The sequence below is a fragment of the Sitodiplosis mosellana genome, unplaced genomic scaffold (assembly GCF_009176505.1).
Source record: "Sitodiplosis mosellana isolate CC-2019 unplaced genomic scaffold, AAFC_SMos_1.0 Smas_scaffold_3, whole genome shotgun sequence".
NCBI lineage: Eukaryota > Metazoa > Arthropoda > Insecta > Diptera > Cecidomyiidae > Sitodiplosis > Sitodiplosis mosellana.
Window position 1 is genome coordinate 582,777 of NW_022595246.1, and position 15,331 is coordinate 598,107.

The window sequence follows — 15,331 nt, forward strand, 5'->3', positions numbered from 1 at the left end:
GCCGAATATTGGAAATCAAAAGGTAACTTAGATGTAGAATAATGGGTGTTGGTGTATTTAAAACATACGTTTAATTATAACTTTTCTATGTGGCTACCTTGGATGATGCTTCAAATTTTCTGTGGTTTGGGTTCTTTTGGCGAGTAGCTGTAGCGTTATTTTGTAACAAAGGAGGTGGTAAACTGACCTTTTTTTCCTTCTCTGGTTCAAAATTCAGACGAGTAGTAATAATCTCTTAATTAACAGATTTGCCAAACGTTTCCATTGGAAGAACACAAATGAGCGGATGGGAAATCGGTGAATATGGTGGAATAAATTCGCTTAGATTTAGCGATAATTTAGAATTACCCGTAATTAGATCGTCAAATGAGGTATTCGTTGAAGTTTACACTACAGCCGTTAATTCGCTTGATCAGCTCATGACAGGTTTGGCTTATATTTTTTTAAAACTTGAACATGATTTGCATTCTGAGAATGGTTTTTTGTCTCGAAAATCTCATTCTCAAAACACGCACATTATGTTTTACACGAAAAATAAGCAATCTTATAAGAACCACTTGATATTTTAGAGGGCTATGGACAACGAGTGCTAAACACGCTCCGTTGGATTAGCAAAATTAATGAGTTCCCATTAATTTTGGGAAGAGAATTTTGTGGCGTTGTTCGAGCAAAGGGTCAGTCAGTGCGCGCAGATATTCAGATTGGTGACAAAGTTTGGGGAGTTGTACCGCCGCATCAGCCGGGATCTATTGCCGAATATGTCGTCGTTGATCAATCAGTTGTAAGAGTCTTGACATTCGTTTCATTTTTATTTTGATCAGTGTAAACATGTTGGTCAGTTGTTCGCATGCATGACCAAAGGTTGAACTTTATCATTGACTAAAAAGCATTTTTATTCATTTGCAGATAACACGAAAGCCAGAGGGCATTGATGACATTGGCGCAGCTGGAATATTGTATGCAGGATTGACGGCTTGGTCGAGTTTGTATATTTGGGGTTTAGCTGGTGGTCTTCAAGGATTGAAAACGTCAAAAGGTTAATCGCGGATTCTTTCCCTGATTTTTCTTGTTTACGATTGCAAATTTTTCATAACGATATTCGTTTGACTCATTTTTTGCTAGTATTTTTGATTACTCTCTTTGAGAGAGTCTCTTATACTTTTTTTCCCTTACTTTACAATGTTTCAATCCATTAACTAACCATATTTGTACCCAATCCCTATTCAGGCGGAGGAAAAGGAAAACGTCTGTGCATTTTGGGTGCATCCGGTGGAGTTGGCACGCTGGCGGTTCAAATGGCCAAAGCTGAAGAGATGATAGTCACCGCCACTTGCAGCACGAACTCTGTGCAAATGGTCAAGGATCTTGGCGCTGACCATGTTATCGATTACAGAAAAGAAGATCTCAAAGAGGCATTCCGTGGCTTAAGCTTTGACATAATTCTCGATGCTGCTGGCTTAGGATCAGACTATGCTACAACACTTCCGTGGAGCTTTAGCCAGTACATCACGCTACAGCCTCCAGTTCTCAACAATACTGATGCAAATGGTCTCATTCTCGGAACCCTCAAGAGCGCTATAAACCTTCTACAAAGCAACGTTAAAACCATCTACGGCTACAAAGGACTATTGAAATGGGGTTTCTTTGTGCCAGCACCACAAGGCATCGAATACTTCCGACGACAAGTCGAAAGCGGCAAAATCAAACCAATCATTGATACGGTTTATGATTTCAATGAAACAAAAGAAGCATTCGATAAGGTGGCCAAAGGTCATTTGCGTGGGAAAATTATTATAAAAGTTAAAAATGACTGAACAAACATTTTAATCGTATTGATGTCAATTGTCAAGTTTAATTTTTTACGAAAACACGTACATCGAATGAATTGGATGTGTGCTGTCATAGTTTACATAAGATAGTTCACAAAATGCAGTTAATCTTACTGTATTGTATAAAAAAAAATTTGATTAAAATATGAATCGTTTGAAAAATCATTTCGTTTCGTACTATTTACTTATTTTGATCACGATCTAAGGCCATAATGGTGTGCTTTTGTTTGAACCAATCTTTTGTATGGAAAAGTAAATAATTTTCGGTTTACTCTCAATTTTTATTTAACATCGATGGTATTCATTGTGACAAAATTTAGCTGTTGGTACAAGGTAAGTGTTGGTTGATATTAGCTAATATCCAAAATGTGATTTTTAAACAGTTACTTCATACTCTTCATTGAATCCATACCTCTTATATCAAACTGAATTTTGTTTGTAACTTTGCTAGAAATGGTTCTTGACTAAGCTGTCAAACATATACTAATACATTGCGCCTGAAAGTCATATAGATGACATAGGCAATCGAAAAACTCCCAATATACGAGATATGATTGAATCTACGATTCATTGGTGATAATGTCATCGAAAAATAAGCACTAAACACATTCAACTCAATTTTATTTCGAACGAAAATTTGTCATTTACTTTTGTCCAAAAAACCTTATCAATTATTTGATAAAGAGTATTTCAAAACAATGGGGACGCCTTTTGTCAGCGACGAACAATTCAGTTTAAACTCAATCAAAACAAAGAAAGAAAAAAAAAATGGAAGTCAAAGTCGCATTAACAAAATTGTCGGAACCAAATACGCATTAATAATTAAGTGGAATAAACATTTGACATTTCGGACTTTTAGTTTAAAAACAACGCTCATCGTTGTAAGATCGGGCATTTGAAACAAACGTGTTAAAGTGCAAAGGAAAAGTACAAGTGAAATGGATTCAAAATTAATGCTAGTTTTGGTTGTAGCTATAATTTGTGACTGTAGTCATGTTTTGGGTGATCGTTCCGAGACTTCTGGTGAAATGACTTTGAAATATACATATTATATCGTTGATAACATCATATTTGTCTAAATTATTGTGAATCAATATTAATTTGTATGCCATTTTATTTCATTTTGTACAGATCAAATGAGTGGATGGTCAATTCGTGAATATGGTGGAATAAATTCGCTTCAATTTAGCGATAATTTAGAATTGCCCGTAATTAGATCGTCAGATGAGGTATTCGTTGAAGTTTACACTACAGCCGTTAATTCGCTTGATCAGCTCATGACAGGTTTGGCTTATATTTTTTTCAAACTTGAACATGATTTGCATTCTCATAATTTCATCATTCATTCTCAAAACACACCCTTTATGTTTTACAAGAAAAATAGCAATCTTACAAGAATCACTTGATATTTTTTTTAGAGGGCTATGGACAACGAGTGCTAAACACGCTTCGTTGGATTAGCGAAATTAATGAGTTCCCATTAATTTTGGGAAGAGAATTTTGTGGCGTTGTTCGAGCAAAGGGTCAGTCAGTGCGCGCAGATATTCAGATTGGTGACAAAGTTTGGGGAGTTGTACCGCCACATCAGCCGGGATCTATTGCCGAATATGTCGTCGTTGATCAATCAGTTGTAAGAGTCTTGACATTCGTTTTATTTTTATTTTGATCAGTGTAAACACTTTGTTCCGTTGTTCACATGCATGACCAAAGGTTAAACTTTATCATTGACTAAAAAGCATTTTTATTCACTTGCAGATAACACGAAAGCCAGAGGGCATCGATGACATTGGCGCAGCTGGAATACTGTATGCAGGATTGACGGCTTGGGCTAGTTTGAGTTTTTCTGATTTAGTCGGTTGGTCGTAAAAAATCGTTTTTTTACATCTGATTTCGATTTTTCATAACGAAATTCGTTTGACTCATTTTTTGCTAGTATTTTTGATTACTCTCTTTGAGAGAGTCTCTTATACTTTTTTTTCCCTTACTTTACAATGTTTCAATCCATTAACTAACCATATTTGTACTCAATCCCTATTTAGGCGGAGGAAAAGGAAAACGTCTGTGCATTTTGGGTGCATCCGGTGGAGTTGGCACGCTGGCGGTTCAAATGGCCAAAGCTGAAGATATGATAGTCACCGCCACTTGTAGCACGAACTCTGTGCAAATGGTCAAGGATCTTGGCGCTGACCATGTTATCGATTACAGAAAAGAAGATCTCAAAGAGGCATTCCGTGGCTTAAGCTTTGACATAATTCTCGATGCTGCTGGCTTAGGATCGGACTATGCTACAACACTTCCGTGGAGCTTTGGCCAGTACATCACGCTACAGCCTCCAGTTCTCAACAATACTGATGCAAATGGTCTCGTTTTCGGCACCATTAATAGTGCCATAGATCTTCTACAAAGCAACATTCAATCCATTTTCGGCTACAAAGGATTGGTGAAGTGGGGTTTCTTTGAGCCATCGGCACAAGGCATTGAATACTTTCGACGACAAGTCGAAAGCGGCAAAATCAAACCAATCATTGATACGATATATAACTTCAATGAAACGAAAGAAGCGTTCGATAAGCTAGCCAAGGGTCATTTGCGTGGGAAAATTATTATAAAAGTTAAAAATAACTGAAACAACATTTTAATCGTATTGATGTCAATTGTCAAGTTTAAATTTTTACGAAAACACGTACATCGAATGAATTGGCTGTGTGCAGTTTACATAAGCTAGTTCACAAAATGCAGTTAGTCTTACTGTTTTGTATAAAACAAATGTTGATTAAAATATGAATCTTTTGAAAAATCATTTCATTTTGTACTATTTACTTATTTTGATCACGATCTAAGGCCATAATGGTGTGCTTTTGTTTGAACCAATCTTTTGAATGGAAAAGTAAAAAATTTTCGGTTTACTCTCAATTTTTATGTAACATCGATGGTATTCATTGCTTTGAAAGATGGTTTTGGATTTCAAAATTAAAAATTGTTCAAAAAGACACTTTAAAAGATATGAATACGTACGAATTGACGAAAAACGAAGAGTGACAAAAGAGCTGTTGATTTTTCGTACGAACTAGACGTTGGCTACAATTCAAAAAGTGATTTTCAAATGGCTACTTTATGCTCTTCATTGAATCTACGATTCATTCGTGATAATGTCATCGACAAATAAGCAGTAGAATCAAATTTTATCCATTTGTGTTCGACTCTATTTCGAACGAGAAATTTTTTGTAGTTAATTTAAAAATCGTTATCAATGATTTGATAAAGAGTATTTCAAAACAATCAGAACGCTTTTCGTCAGCGACAACAATGTCAATCAACACAAAGCGATAAAATATAAAGAAGTCAAAGTCACGATGAAATCAAAGAAATGTGGTAATAAATAAGTGGAATAAACACTTGATATTTTGGAATCTTAGTTTAAAAACAAAGTTCATCGTCGTAAGATCAGACATTTGAAGCAAACGTGTCAAAGTGCGAAGGAAAAGTACAAGTGAAATGGATTCAAAATTAATGCTAGTTTTGGTTGTAGCTATAACTTGTGGCCACAGCCAAGTTTTGGGTGATCGACTCGAGACTTCTGGTGAATTGACTTTGAAATATACCTAAATATTCGTTCATAAAACCTTATTTGTTCTAATTAATGTGAATCAATATTAATTTGTGCGTCATTTTGATTCATTTTGTACAGAAATTTCCCACAAATTTGAAAGTGATCAAATGAGCGGATGGGAAATTAACGAATATGTTGGCATTAATGCACTAAAATTCAATGATAGTATTAAACTTCCAAAGATCAAGTCGAGAACGGAAGTGCTTATAGAAGTGATTGCCACATCAATCAATCCTTTGGATCAACTCATGACAGGTTCATTGAAAAAAAAATTGATCATAAGCACTATTTTTGATGAAATTTTCTATTTCAGCGGGTTATGGTCAACGAGTGTTGAATACACTTCGTCATTTGAAAAAGATAAAAGAATTCCCTTTGATTCTTGGACGAGAGTTTTCTGGTGTTGTCAAAGCAAAAGGAAAGTCTGTGCGAAAAAATATTCAAGTCGGTGATAAAGTTTTTGGAATCGTTCCCACACATCAACCAGGATCGCTTGCAGAATATGTTATAGTAGATCAAAAGACTGTGAGTCAGGAGAAAATCATTCTGAGATAAGAAAAAATGTAACAATAATTCAAACTTCAACAAATTGGACAATTTTTAGATAGTCCGTAAGCCAGAAAATATTGAAGACGTCGGAGCGTCTGGGATAATGTTTGCTGGTTTGACAGCCTGGTCAAGTTTATATTTATCTGGATTGGCTGGAGGTCTGCGAGGAGCATTAACATCAAGAGGTTTGTTATAAAAGCCTTCAGTCGAAATATTCATTTATGCAATCCAATCCCATTGGTAATGCATTTTAGGAGGTGGAAAAGGACTAAGTGTTTGTATTTTGGGTGCATCTGGTGGAGTTGGTACGCTAGCAGTTCAAATAGCCAAAGCCGAACAAATGAACATATCAGCCACCTGTAGCACAGACTCGGTTGAAACAGTTAAGAAACTTGGTGCTGGTCGTGTTATCGACTACAGAACAGAGAATGTGAGTGAAGCAGTTCGTGGACAGTTTTACGATATAATTTTAGATGCTGCTGGATTGGGTGCCGATTATGCTACAAGCCTCCCTTGGAAATTCAGTCAATATATCACATTACAGCCACCGCTTCTGAATGACACTGATTCAGGTGGCATTATTTTAGGATCAGTCAAAAGCGCTTTGACTTTGATCAAAAATAATGTAAAAACAATTCACGGCAAAAGAGGATTATTGAAATGGGGATTTTTCATACCAGCACCGCAAGGCATTGAATATTTGAGAAAACTGGTCGAAAATGGCCAATTGAAGCCGATTATCGATTCGACTTATGACTTTAATGCAGCAAAAGAAGCATTTGAGAAGGTGGCCAAAGGACATTTGAGAGGCAAAGTAGTGGTAAAAGTCAAGTAACCATCGCAAAATGAAATGAAGAACAGAAAAAATGCATTTGTTTTCTGTATCAGTTTTATAAAATAAAATAAAAAGTTTGCATCCCGATAATTCAGTGTCTTTATTTTTTTTTCATCCCATTATAATCAGATACACACATTTGTTCGAAAAATAGTCCCAAATGAATTTCGACGTACATAAATGATGAAAGAAAGGGCGTATAGTCATGTCAAGTGAATAAACATTATTTGTTCGTCAAATTATGGAATCAACAAAATGGATCTGGTAAAATTGGATTAATTAAATTTTTCCATTGTTGTCAAACGGAATCAAAGAGTGTTCTATGGAATAAAAAATCACAACATTGACTATATTCAGTTATAATTGAAATTTAAATTTTGTTTGCGTGTATTTAGATTCCGTTGTTGTGCTGCATAGGCAACCGACGTGAATTTGGCTGCGTTGCCCACTTTGTACATGTCTTCTATGAAACACACTCAATGATCCTACTTGAACCGACAGAATACGTGACCAAACAGTTTCAATCACGAAAACGATAGTGATGCATATCAAGGTACAAACATAAATGACTAGAAGGTAGTAAAATTCATCAACAATCAACATTAACCGCTTTAACATTAAATTGTGCTCTATATCGATCGGTTCTGGACTCTGCTCCGGCCCAGATTGAAAGCCAAAATAGTGTCAGTTAAAATGTCATTCGTGATAAAAATTATTGCCAAAATAGTGTCGTCTTATACCAAAATACACCCAAACCATTTTCATTGAATGACGTCATCACTTTATCAAATTTGTCAATCGTTTGGTCAGGTATATAACCGTCACTTGTTAAGTGAAAGTTCGTGTACACCGCACCTAAAACGAGCAGTTGTACAGACAAAAGTAGCTGTTATGGAAAATTATGTATTTACCCAAAGGCTCCCTAATGATATCATAGTCTTTTGTTTTATTACTAAGCATTCTCATAGTGTATGCGGTACTAACAGAAGGTAGAACGATTGCCATTGCTTTATCTAGGTCGATCTTACTTGTTGATGTCGAAATATTAGACTTCTTTTTAAGTTTCCCACTACAGAGAAAATAAGTTAAATAAACGACATTAGACCCTCCTCACTTTTGAAATCTTTCACTTAGTTACTCTAATAATAAATTACCTAAGCATATCCGTGATATAATCCATTTGTGCTGAAACAAAGCCATTCAAATAAATTGGTACATCTCGCTTAGCCAACGCCTCAAATGGGTCCACTTTCATGCGTGTATCCAAGAGCGAATGCATTGAATAATCGCTCAAATAAATCGAACCAAACAAAAATGCAGTTAATCAGATCCGCCGGCTGAATTAAATTTTTTGATAAAATGTATGCACTTAACGTGTGACTTGAAGTATTATAAACCAAAAGTAATGAACTTGATATCGGTTTTGCACTTGGAACAACAATGGATTCGATTCGATCTAGTTGAACAGGTGTTGTTAATTGAAAATGCGATAAAAAGTAAGTAGTTTCTCAATTCGATGGAACTGTTCAATCAGTTGATCTGGTGGCAGGTATATCAATTGAAAAATCTTGTCGGTTCGTTGATTTCGACGGTCAATTTGAATTGTTCTGTCGGTGGAGATATCTTGCATGATCATGGGCACTTGGAGAGCAGAAGCCGAGTCGATTGAAACCAAAAGAGGATCGTCGGGTGCTTTGGGATGGTACAGGATATTGATCGATCCGAAATTGCCACCCGTAAACAAGTGACATATTAGTAGTGATAAGTTCAATAAATTTGAAAAAACAATCCAATTGGACTGTGTATGTTGTATTGCCGGAACGGTGAATTTATTTGATTCACACAGAGTGAAAACTCTGACATTTCGCTGCATTGTTTGTTATTGAAAATTAGATTCACAGTGTTAGAGTCAATTGGCTCTTGGTAAATTAATTTATTTACACACGAAATCTAGGTTATTTATTGATAAATTGTGAAAAATTATTTCATTTTAGATCCTGAAGATGGCTTTTGATAAGCCGAAATATATCGATCAAATGGAATCATAAAAAAAAATTTTGCATTTTCATTCGGAACAAGAAGGAGGCAATACAAAAAGTCACACACTCTGTGTGAATCAAATAAATTCAATAAATTTCCTTGCGGTTCGAGAGAACCAAACGATTACAAATTCATTTCAGAAATTTATTTTATTTAATCCACCCGAAACAAAAGTTGATTGTAAACTAATTTTATGAAGCTTTGTTGCTGAAGCGCAACTAAAGCGATTATACCTCTAACATTAGTACCATTATAATTGAATATTTCCTGTGTCGAAGTGTTAATTTAAATTACGTCCTCAATGGACGTTGGGCCATATATACTGATTCCAACTTGAGCGAGAAGTTTCTCCAAATTTCCAGCATCATCCATTAATCCATTTAACCAATTGAATATTTTATAACATTTGTCATCAAGTATAAAATAGGGATGCAGATATTATTGTCACCGAAACTGGTACATTATCCATAATATATAACTAAATATATTCAATGAAGCGAAATGAAATTATAATATGAGATTATCGATTGATATCCGAAGTCAACTCCAAATACTCATCTATTCATGGAAGAAACAATGGGAACAAAATGGGAGGCATTTGGTTCTAAGAAAAAGCACACAGTTCGAAGAACCTACGTAAACATATAGATCGTATATGCGGTATAATTTGTTAATTAGAAAAGATAAGTTCACTTTTCAACTGGAAAGAGTTTCACTCTGTGACATAGAAATATTATTCAAGCATTGAGCATAAATATAACTGTTCCATTTTCAAAACACCTCAGTATACAATAAAAAAAATCGTTCGATTTCTTTTTGTTCTGTCAAACTCACGTCTGGTTTTGTGTTGGCTGGAGAGTGATTGCATTCACTGGACTATATTCTTCATGGACCCTTTGCAGAGACACGTTTCTAAGAAAAACCCAGATTTAGAAGCACAAGCCACTGATGAGAACTCTTCACCGGTGGCGTGCAAAGCATGAGGCAGGCAAGGTATTTGCCCCGAGCGACATATTTGCTTTGCACGCCGTCATTCTTCACATTAACCCTTTGATGCACAATTTTTTGTTTTTGAATCATTTTGATATATGTTTTGTGCCACGATAAATAGAGAAAAACCTCATACTTAGATTTTTGAAAAATTGCGTATTTGTCGAGAAAATCGGAAAAGAGTCAAAAGTGTCAAATCACTATAAAAGCTTGAAAAAATTAAATTTCATAAAACTAATGATGCAGAAAGTTAAATTGATGTGTTTTGGTCCTACGAGTCCTAATTTGACAATTGAAAAGAATGGACAAACCCACAAGATAAGAGGAGGAAAAATGTGGAATTCTGCTATAATTTCGCATTTTTTTTACAGCAGTACATGAACAGAAAAAACTTTCCATTCAGCCAGCCAATTGTAGCCTGTAAAGTATCAAATGAAAGCTAGTTCAATTCCCTACATTTGTTTCCAAACAAGAATGTAAAAATATTCAGTGGTTTCATAGCTATAGCGTCTGGCGTATCTGGTTACTTTAGAAACCGAAATGTGATAAAGGGTTAAGTTGAATCGGACATTTTACATCTCATTCCGGCCAAAGTTTTATTACTTTTGATTTGAAGTTAGGAAAAACAACAACTCTATTGGTATTTCAAACCACTTTAGTTTTATTTCATTTCAAAGTTCCAATGGAAAAAGGTTTTTACATTCAAATTCAAATCGAAATTGTAACATTTGCAACTATCGTTTTAAAATGACAAGACCGAACTTGATTTACTATATTTTTCTCAATGTTTCTTGTATTTCATAAAATTAAAATTTCAATGCAGTCTTCTAGGTTGTAGTATTCGTGTGAAGAGAAAAGAACATACAGAAATTAGGTATCATAACATTCTTTCGTTAGCTTGAAGTCGTATTTACATTGGCACAATCACACAAATATTACTGTTAATTTGTTCCACTCCGCAAATGTAGGAGTTTTTTTTTCTGTCTCAAGTATTATTTCATTTCCATTGAATTTTTTTATTTTATTCATTTCCGATACATTTAAAGAAAGCCAGATTTTATCAGATTATTTTTCAAGAATTGTTGAATTTTTTTCATTCTTTTTATTTATTTTCGATACGAGACAAATCTGAAACTAAAGTTTTTGGATTTAGTCAATGGAAAATGATCTATTTGAATGGTTGTTCGTAAATGTGCACAAAAAGCAATAATTTTGAGCTCATCATTCACACAATGTTTTCATTGAACTATAATTTAAAAAAAAACGATGAATATTCACTAGTTTTTATTATTAAAGTGCATTTTTATAGGAAAAAATAACTGAATGGTTTAAACGTATAAGAAAAATGCAGAGGTTGGTTGCACATAAATTTATTTATATAAATTTCAAATATCAAATAAATTTATCCGATATTTTTCATGCGTCGTGTTGTTCTAACGCATTTGCCAGCTATTTATCGCTGCAATGAGATTTTCGTTTTGTTCATTTACCGTTCTTTGTCAACAATTCTGCCACTGTGTCACTACATAGTATATATAGACCATAAGAAATCTGCAGAGACGAAAATATTCGCCATTTATTTTAACATTGCCAATACATTAGTTATAGAGATTTTTGTTTTGTTTATTTTTTTTGTTTGCAAACAAATCTGCCTATCTTTTTGCATTGCCACTGTACATAGTATATGTCCATAAGAAGTGTGTAGGGACAATGCAAAAATATATGCAGATTTGTTTACAAACAACAAAAAATAAAAAAATTCCATAACTAATGTATTGGCAATGTAAAACTAAATGGCGAACATTTTCGTCTCTGCACATTTCTTTTGGACTATATATACTATGTAGTGACACAGTGGCAGACTTGTTCACAAATATCGGTTAATGAACAAAACAAAAATCTCATTCCTGCGATGAATACCTGGCTGCCAATACAACAGCCGATGTTTCGTTTATGTACTACGAATGCGTCAGAACAACACAACGCATGAAAAATATCGGATAAATTTATTTGATATTTGAAATTTATATAAATAAATTTATCTGCAACTAACCTCTGGAAAAATGGTTTTGATGAATAGAATAGTTTCTAGAAAGTACAAACTGACTTATGAAAGAATACAATTGTATACAATGCGTGTAATTGTACACTTTTCCTATTGTGAGAAAAATGTGTTGCTTAAAGCTATTCTTCTGTATTTGCACATTCTTATTCAAGATTTTATATGAATCTTTTTGGTTTATATATACAATATTTTTCGTTCTGTATTGAGCTAAGGCCACGGTTTGATTAAATACATATTTTTCATTATAATTGAATAAACATTTGCTATATTCTATTTATGGTAACTTGATGTGGAATCGATGCAGATTTTTGTGCCAACGTAAAAAAGATTGACAGTGTTTGGTTTGAAATTTCGGTATATGCTGAGTTCCAAACGGAAAACAGAATGAAAAAGTACATTGAAATTTTGAGTTATTTTCCAAAGCGAATTTCTCTTGCGAAAACAATGGGTTTTACTATGTACTCCGTCACAAAGTGTTTTATACATCCATAGAATAGCTTCAGCTTTTGAGCTCAAAATACTTGATGATGGTTTCAATCGGGTAAAGCTATTGCATTTCTTAATTTTTACAGTTTTATATAATTTCAAAGGTTTATTGTAGAATGCATTGATTGAATGATTTTTAACCGTTGGAAATTAAACACATTACTTCATGACGAACTATATTTCTTTCAACAGATTCTATCAAAGTATCGAATCAAGCAAATTTCAAATTGAAAAAATGGTTTCAATGTTGAAAAAAAAACGAGTTTAAATGTAGAAAATTGTGAAATATCATCTTAATGATGATATTAAAACCGAACCGAATGAATATCCAGTTTTCTAGCGATTTTAACTTAATTTACGAGTTTTATCATACAAATCACACATTCATTTCATACTGAAGATATCAGTTTAAAAATGAAAACAAGCGTAGAAGAAATTTGTCTATAAAATAAGAATTCAAATATAAAATGCATTGTCATTGCCATGGAATTTTGAAACAAAGAGAACAAAAAGTAAAAAAATCAGAAAAAAATATTCCTAAAATAAAAAATTTAATCAAATTCGAATGATTTCAAAATTAACTCATAGCTACAAATCTAACTTGACTTTATTTGTTACATTTGACTTGTGAAATACTTTGGTCTTAACACTCCTGCTCCGTTTTCCATATAGTTTTATTAAATATCTAGAAATGTACACTTATTCCCTAGACTTGTCAAATTTATGCTGAAGTTAAATTAATTATTCCAAATATCGACCAATAGGTCAATCATACCACAAGCATTGTTGCTTTTGCTGCACATAATACAGATATTGATAGCATTTTCGGCACGTTTTAATGCCGCATCGATAGCTGGCGTTATTGCCGATGCCCGTATCAATTTTGCCTTTACAGAATTTCAACCCGCACGGATACCAACCGATACACATCTCAAGCAAACAAGTACATGGTGTCCACAGGCCAGACACTGCATTGCATGTAGATAATGTGGTTTGCGTTGTTGGAAATGGATAAATTGCTAATTCTAGTTTCGATACAGATGCACCTGAATGGAAAGAATGGGACATTTCAATGTTAGTCAGTGGGAAAAAAAGGAAGATGTCTTAGATAATACACTTAAAAAGTATTGATTACACAGTTCTTGGAACTATGAGATATACTAACCCGGTTTTGATGCTAATATTCTTATATCAAAATCACTAATATATGTTGAGTCTGCAGCTTCTGTGCACAGAGTTGAAATGTGTTGACTAAGCGGTGCTGCCTGGCGCAAATTCACCCAAGCGGTCATTGTGAAATTCTCACGACCCCGGTCTTCTTCCGGCTGCCGTATTGTACTGGGATTTTTCTGCAAATCATTGGAATTGTAAGTTTGAGTGTTGAATTCAAAGTAGTCACATGAATTGTGTCAAGTAATTATAGTAACATAATTTTAGACTTCAAACTAGTTGAATCATAGGCATGAGTACATTTGACCTCTTTCAATTCTAACTTTATAAAATCGAGTCTTTTGATAATTCAAAATCCCGACGGTTTCAAATTGAAGGAAATCAAAAATGGTGAAAAAAAATCTCACCTGTCGTAATTTAGACATAGCATCTGTAGAAATAAAGTCATTTTTCGAAAGTCTCGACACGAAGCACATGACTTGATATTGACTTTGACCCCGTTCCTCTTCGCCCAGAACAAGCGCTTTCAAAACTTGAATATCCTGTTATCGGAACCAAAGAATTTTAACGAGTGATTATTGTTCTTTCTGTCTCTTTTTTTGTTCACATGTTGTTTACTTACATTTCGAAAGTCTAAAAGTTGTGTTATCAGAGTACCGTCTGTGCGTTGAAATTCCAATATAATTGAGTCATCGTCCAAATTTGATGTTATTGTCTCCTGGATTACCTCACCTCCCTGTCAAAATTAAGCCAAATTAATCTCAAGTCATTGCACACTAATAACCATTTCTAACATCAAGTTGCTACTGAAGTGGAAATAATTGAAATTCATCTAATTTTCAGAGAGAAAAATCACGCGCATCAAAATTTATTAGTCAAACTCCTTCTTTGGCACAGGTGTTGATATCAAGTGTGCATACGTCTTTTTAGATAAATCGCTTTACAGCAATGATTCATTTCATGCAACTGATAACTCACCTGATTTTGCACATTGATTAATAATTCGGATTCGGTGAATAATGGTTTCATACACAGAATGCATTGCACAATGTAAACACTGACGATAAATTTGGTCGCACAGAAAAAACTCATTTTTCCCCCTATATTCGTTTTAGTACTTGGTGATAAAATTTGTGCAAATGTTGCCCTTCGGAAGATTGATCCATTTGTACGATTGGAAATGCATGCAAATTTCTCATTATTTCGAATGCACTGCATGTACGGTCAAAATGAAAAGCACCATTTATTTACTTCATACAATTTTGTTTACACCACTATTTTTCTCTCACTCAGACCATACAGAAGTGTTCATTTCGCACAATAACTCTGAATTTCAATTCAATTTCCTAAATCTCCTATCGGAAATTAGTTGTCGCTGCTTTTGTAATAACCGATGCGTATCCATTTGTTTTCTAAACAATGCAGTGTATTAAAGAAGAATATTCCATTCTTATTTTCCTTTTTTTTTGCAATACGCACTACCATTCACACAAATAGATGTACATGATCTGTCACCCGAGGAGGAAAGTCAATCAAAGTGAAGCGAAAAATTTCGTGAACTCACGTAGACCGTTCTTTTGCTCTGTCAAATCCAGTCCTGACATTTGGAATATATGGAAATGTAGAACAAAATTTGAACACACTTGAGCATGGAGCCAACTTCACGCGGTATAACCATTGTTATGTGGTCCCAATCAGCAATATGGCTGACGGTTTGTGTGGACGTGTATTATAATGAAAAGTTTTAATCGAAAATA

General features: G+C 34.2%; 4 protein-coding genes across 4 annotated transcripts; 3 read left to right on the plus strand and 1 right to left on the minus strand.

Moving 5' to 3' along the window:
* The first annotated feature begins 6 nt into the window (after nucleotides 1-6).
* On the plus strand, nucleotides 7-1,994 carry LOC129565974 (reticulon-4-interacting protein 1 homolog, mitochondrial-like). Its single transcript, XM_055441452.1, has 6 exons — nucleotides 7-22; nucleotides 148-177; nucleotides 247-426; nucleotides 570-781; nucleotides 907-1,036; nucleotides 1,228-1,994. The coding sequence occupies exons 3-6, from the start codon at nucleotides 279-281 to the stop codon at nucleotides 1,812-1,814; spliced, it is 1,077 nt and encodes a 358-aa protein (XP_055297427.1). The 5' UTR covers nucleotides 7-22; nucleotides 148-177; nucleotides 247-278; the 3' UTR covers nucleotides 1,815-1,994.
* A 409-nt stretch (nucleotides 1,995-2,403) lies between these two features.
* LOC129565973 (reticulon-4-interacting protein 1 homolog, mitochondrial-like) lies at nucleotides 2,404-4,629 on the plus strand. Its single transcript, XM_055441450.1, has 5 exons — nucleotides 2,404-2,852; nucleotides 2,961-3,113; nucleotides 3,248-3,459; nucleotides 3,585-3,684; nucleotides 3,869-4,629. Exons 1-5 carry the CDS (start codon nucleotides 2,768-2,770, stop codon nucleotides 4,453-4,455), a joined length of 1,137 nt encoding a protein of 378 aa, XP_055297425.1. The 5' UTR covers nucleotides 2,404-2,767; the 3' UTR covers nucleotides 4,456-4,629.
* Nucleotides 4,630-4,973: 344 nt separating this feature from the next.
* Nucleotides 4,974-6,913, plus strand: LOC129565972 (reticulon-4-interacting protein 1, mitochondrial-like). The gene is made up of 5 exons (XM_055441449.1): nucleotides 4,974-5,409; nucleotides 5,518-5,694; nucleotides 5,753-5,964; nucleotides 6,044-6,173; nucleotides 6,243-6,913. The coding sequence occupies exons 1-5, from the start codon at nucleotides 5,325-5,327 to the stop codon at nucleotides 6,821-6,823; spliced, it is 1,185 nt and encodes a 394-aa protein (XP_055297424.1). The 5' UTR covers nucleotides 4,974-5,324; the 3' UTR covers nucleotides 6,824-6,913.
* Nucleotides 6,914-10,490: 3,577 nt separating this feature from the next.
* LOC129565550 (out at first protein) lies at nucleotides 10,491-15,173 on the minus strand. The gene is made up of 5 exons (XM_055440541.1): nucleotides 14,553-15,173; nucleotides 14,197-14,310; nucleotides 13,982-14,116; nucleotides 13,570-13,753; nucleotides 10,491-13,450 (listed from the first exon to the last, which is right to left on the minus strand). The coding sequence occupies exons 1-5, from the start codon at nucleotides 14,790-14,792 to the stop codon at nucleotides 13,170-13,172; spliced, it is 954 nt and encodes a 317-aa protein (XP_055296516.1). The 5' UTR covers nucleotides 14,793-15,173; the 3' UTR covers nucleotides 10,491-13,169.
* Nucleotides 15,174-15,331: the final 158 nt, after the last annotated feature.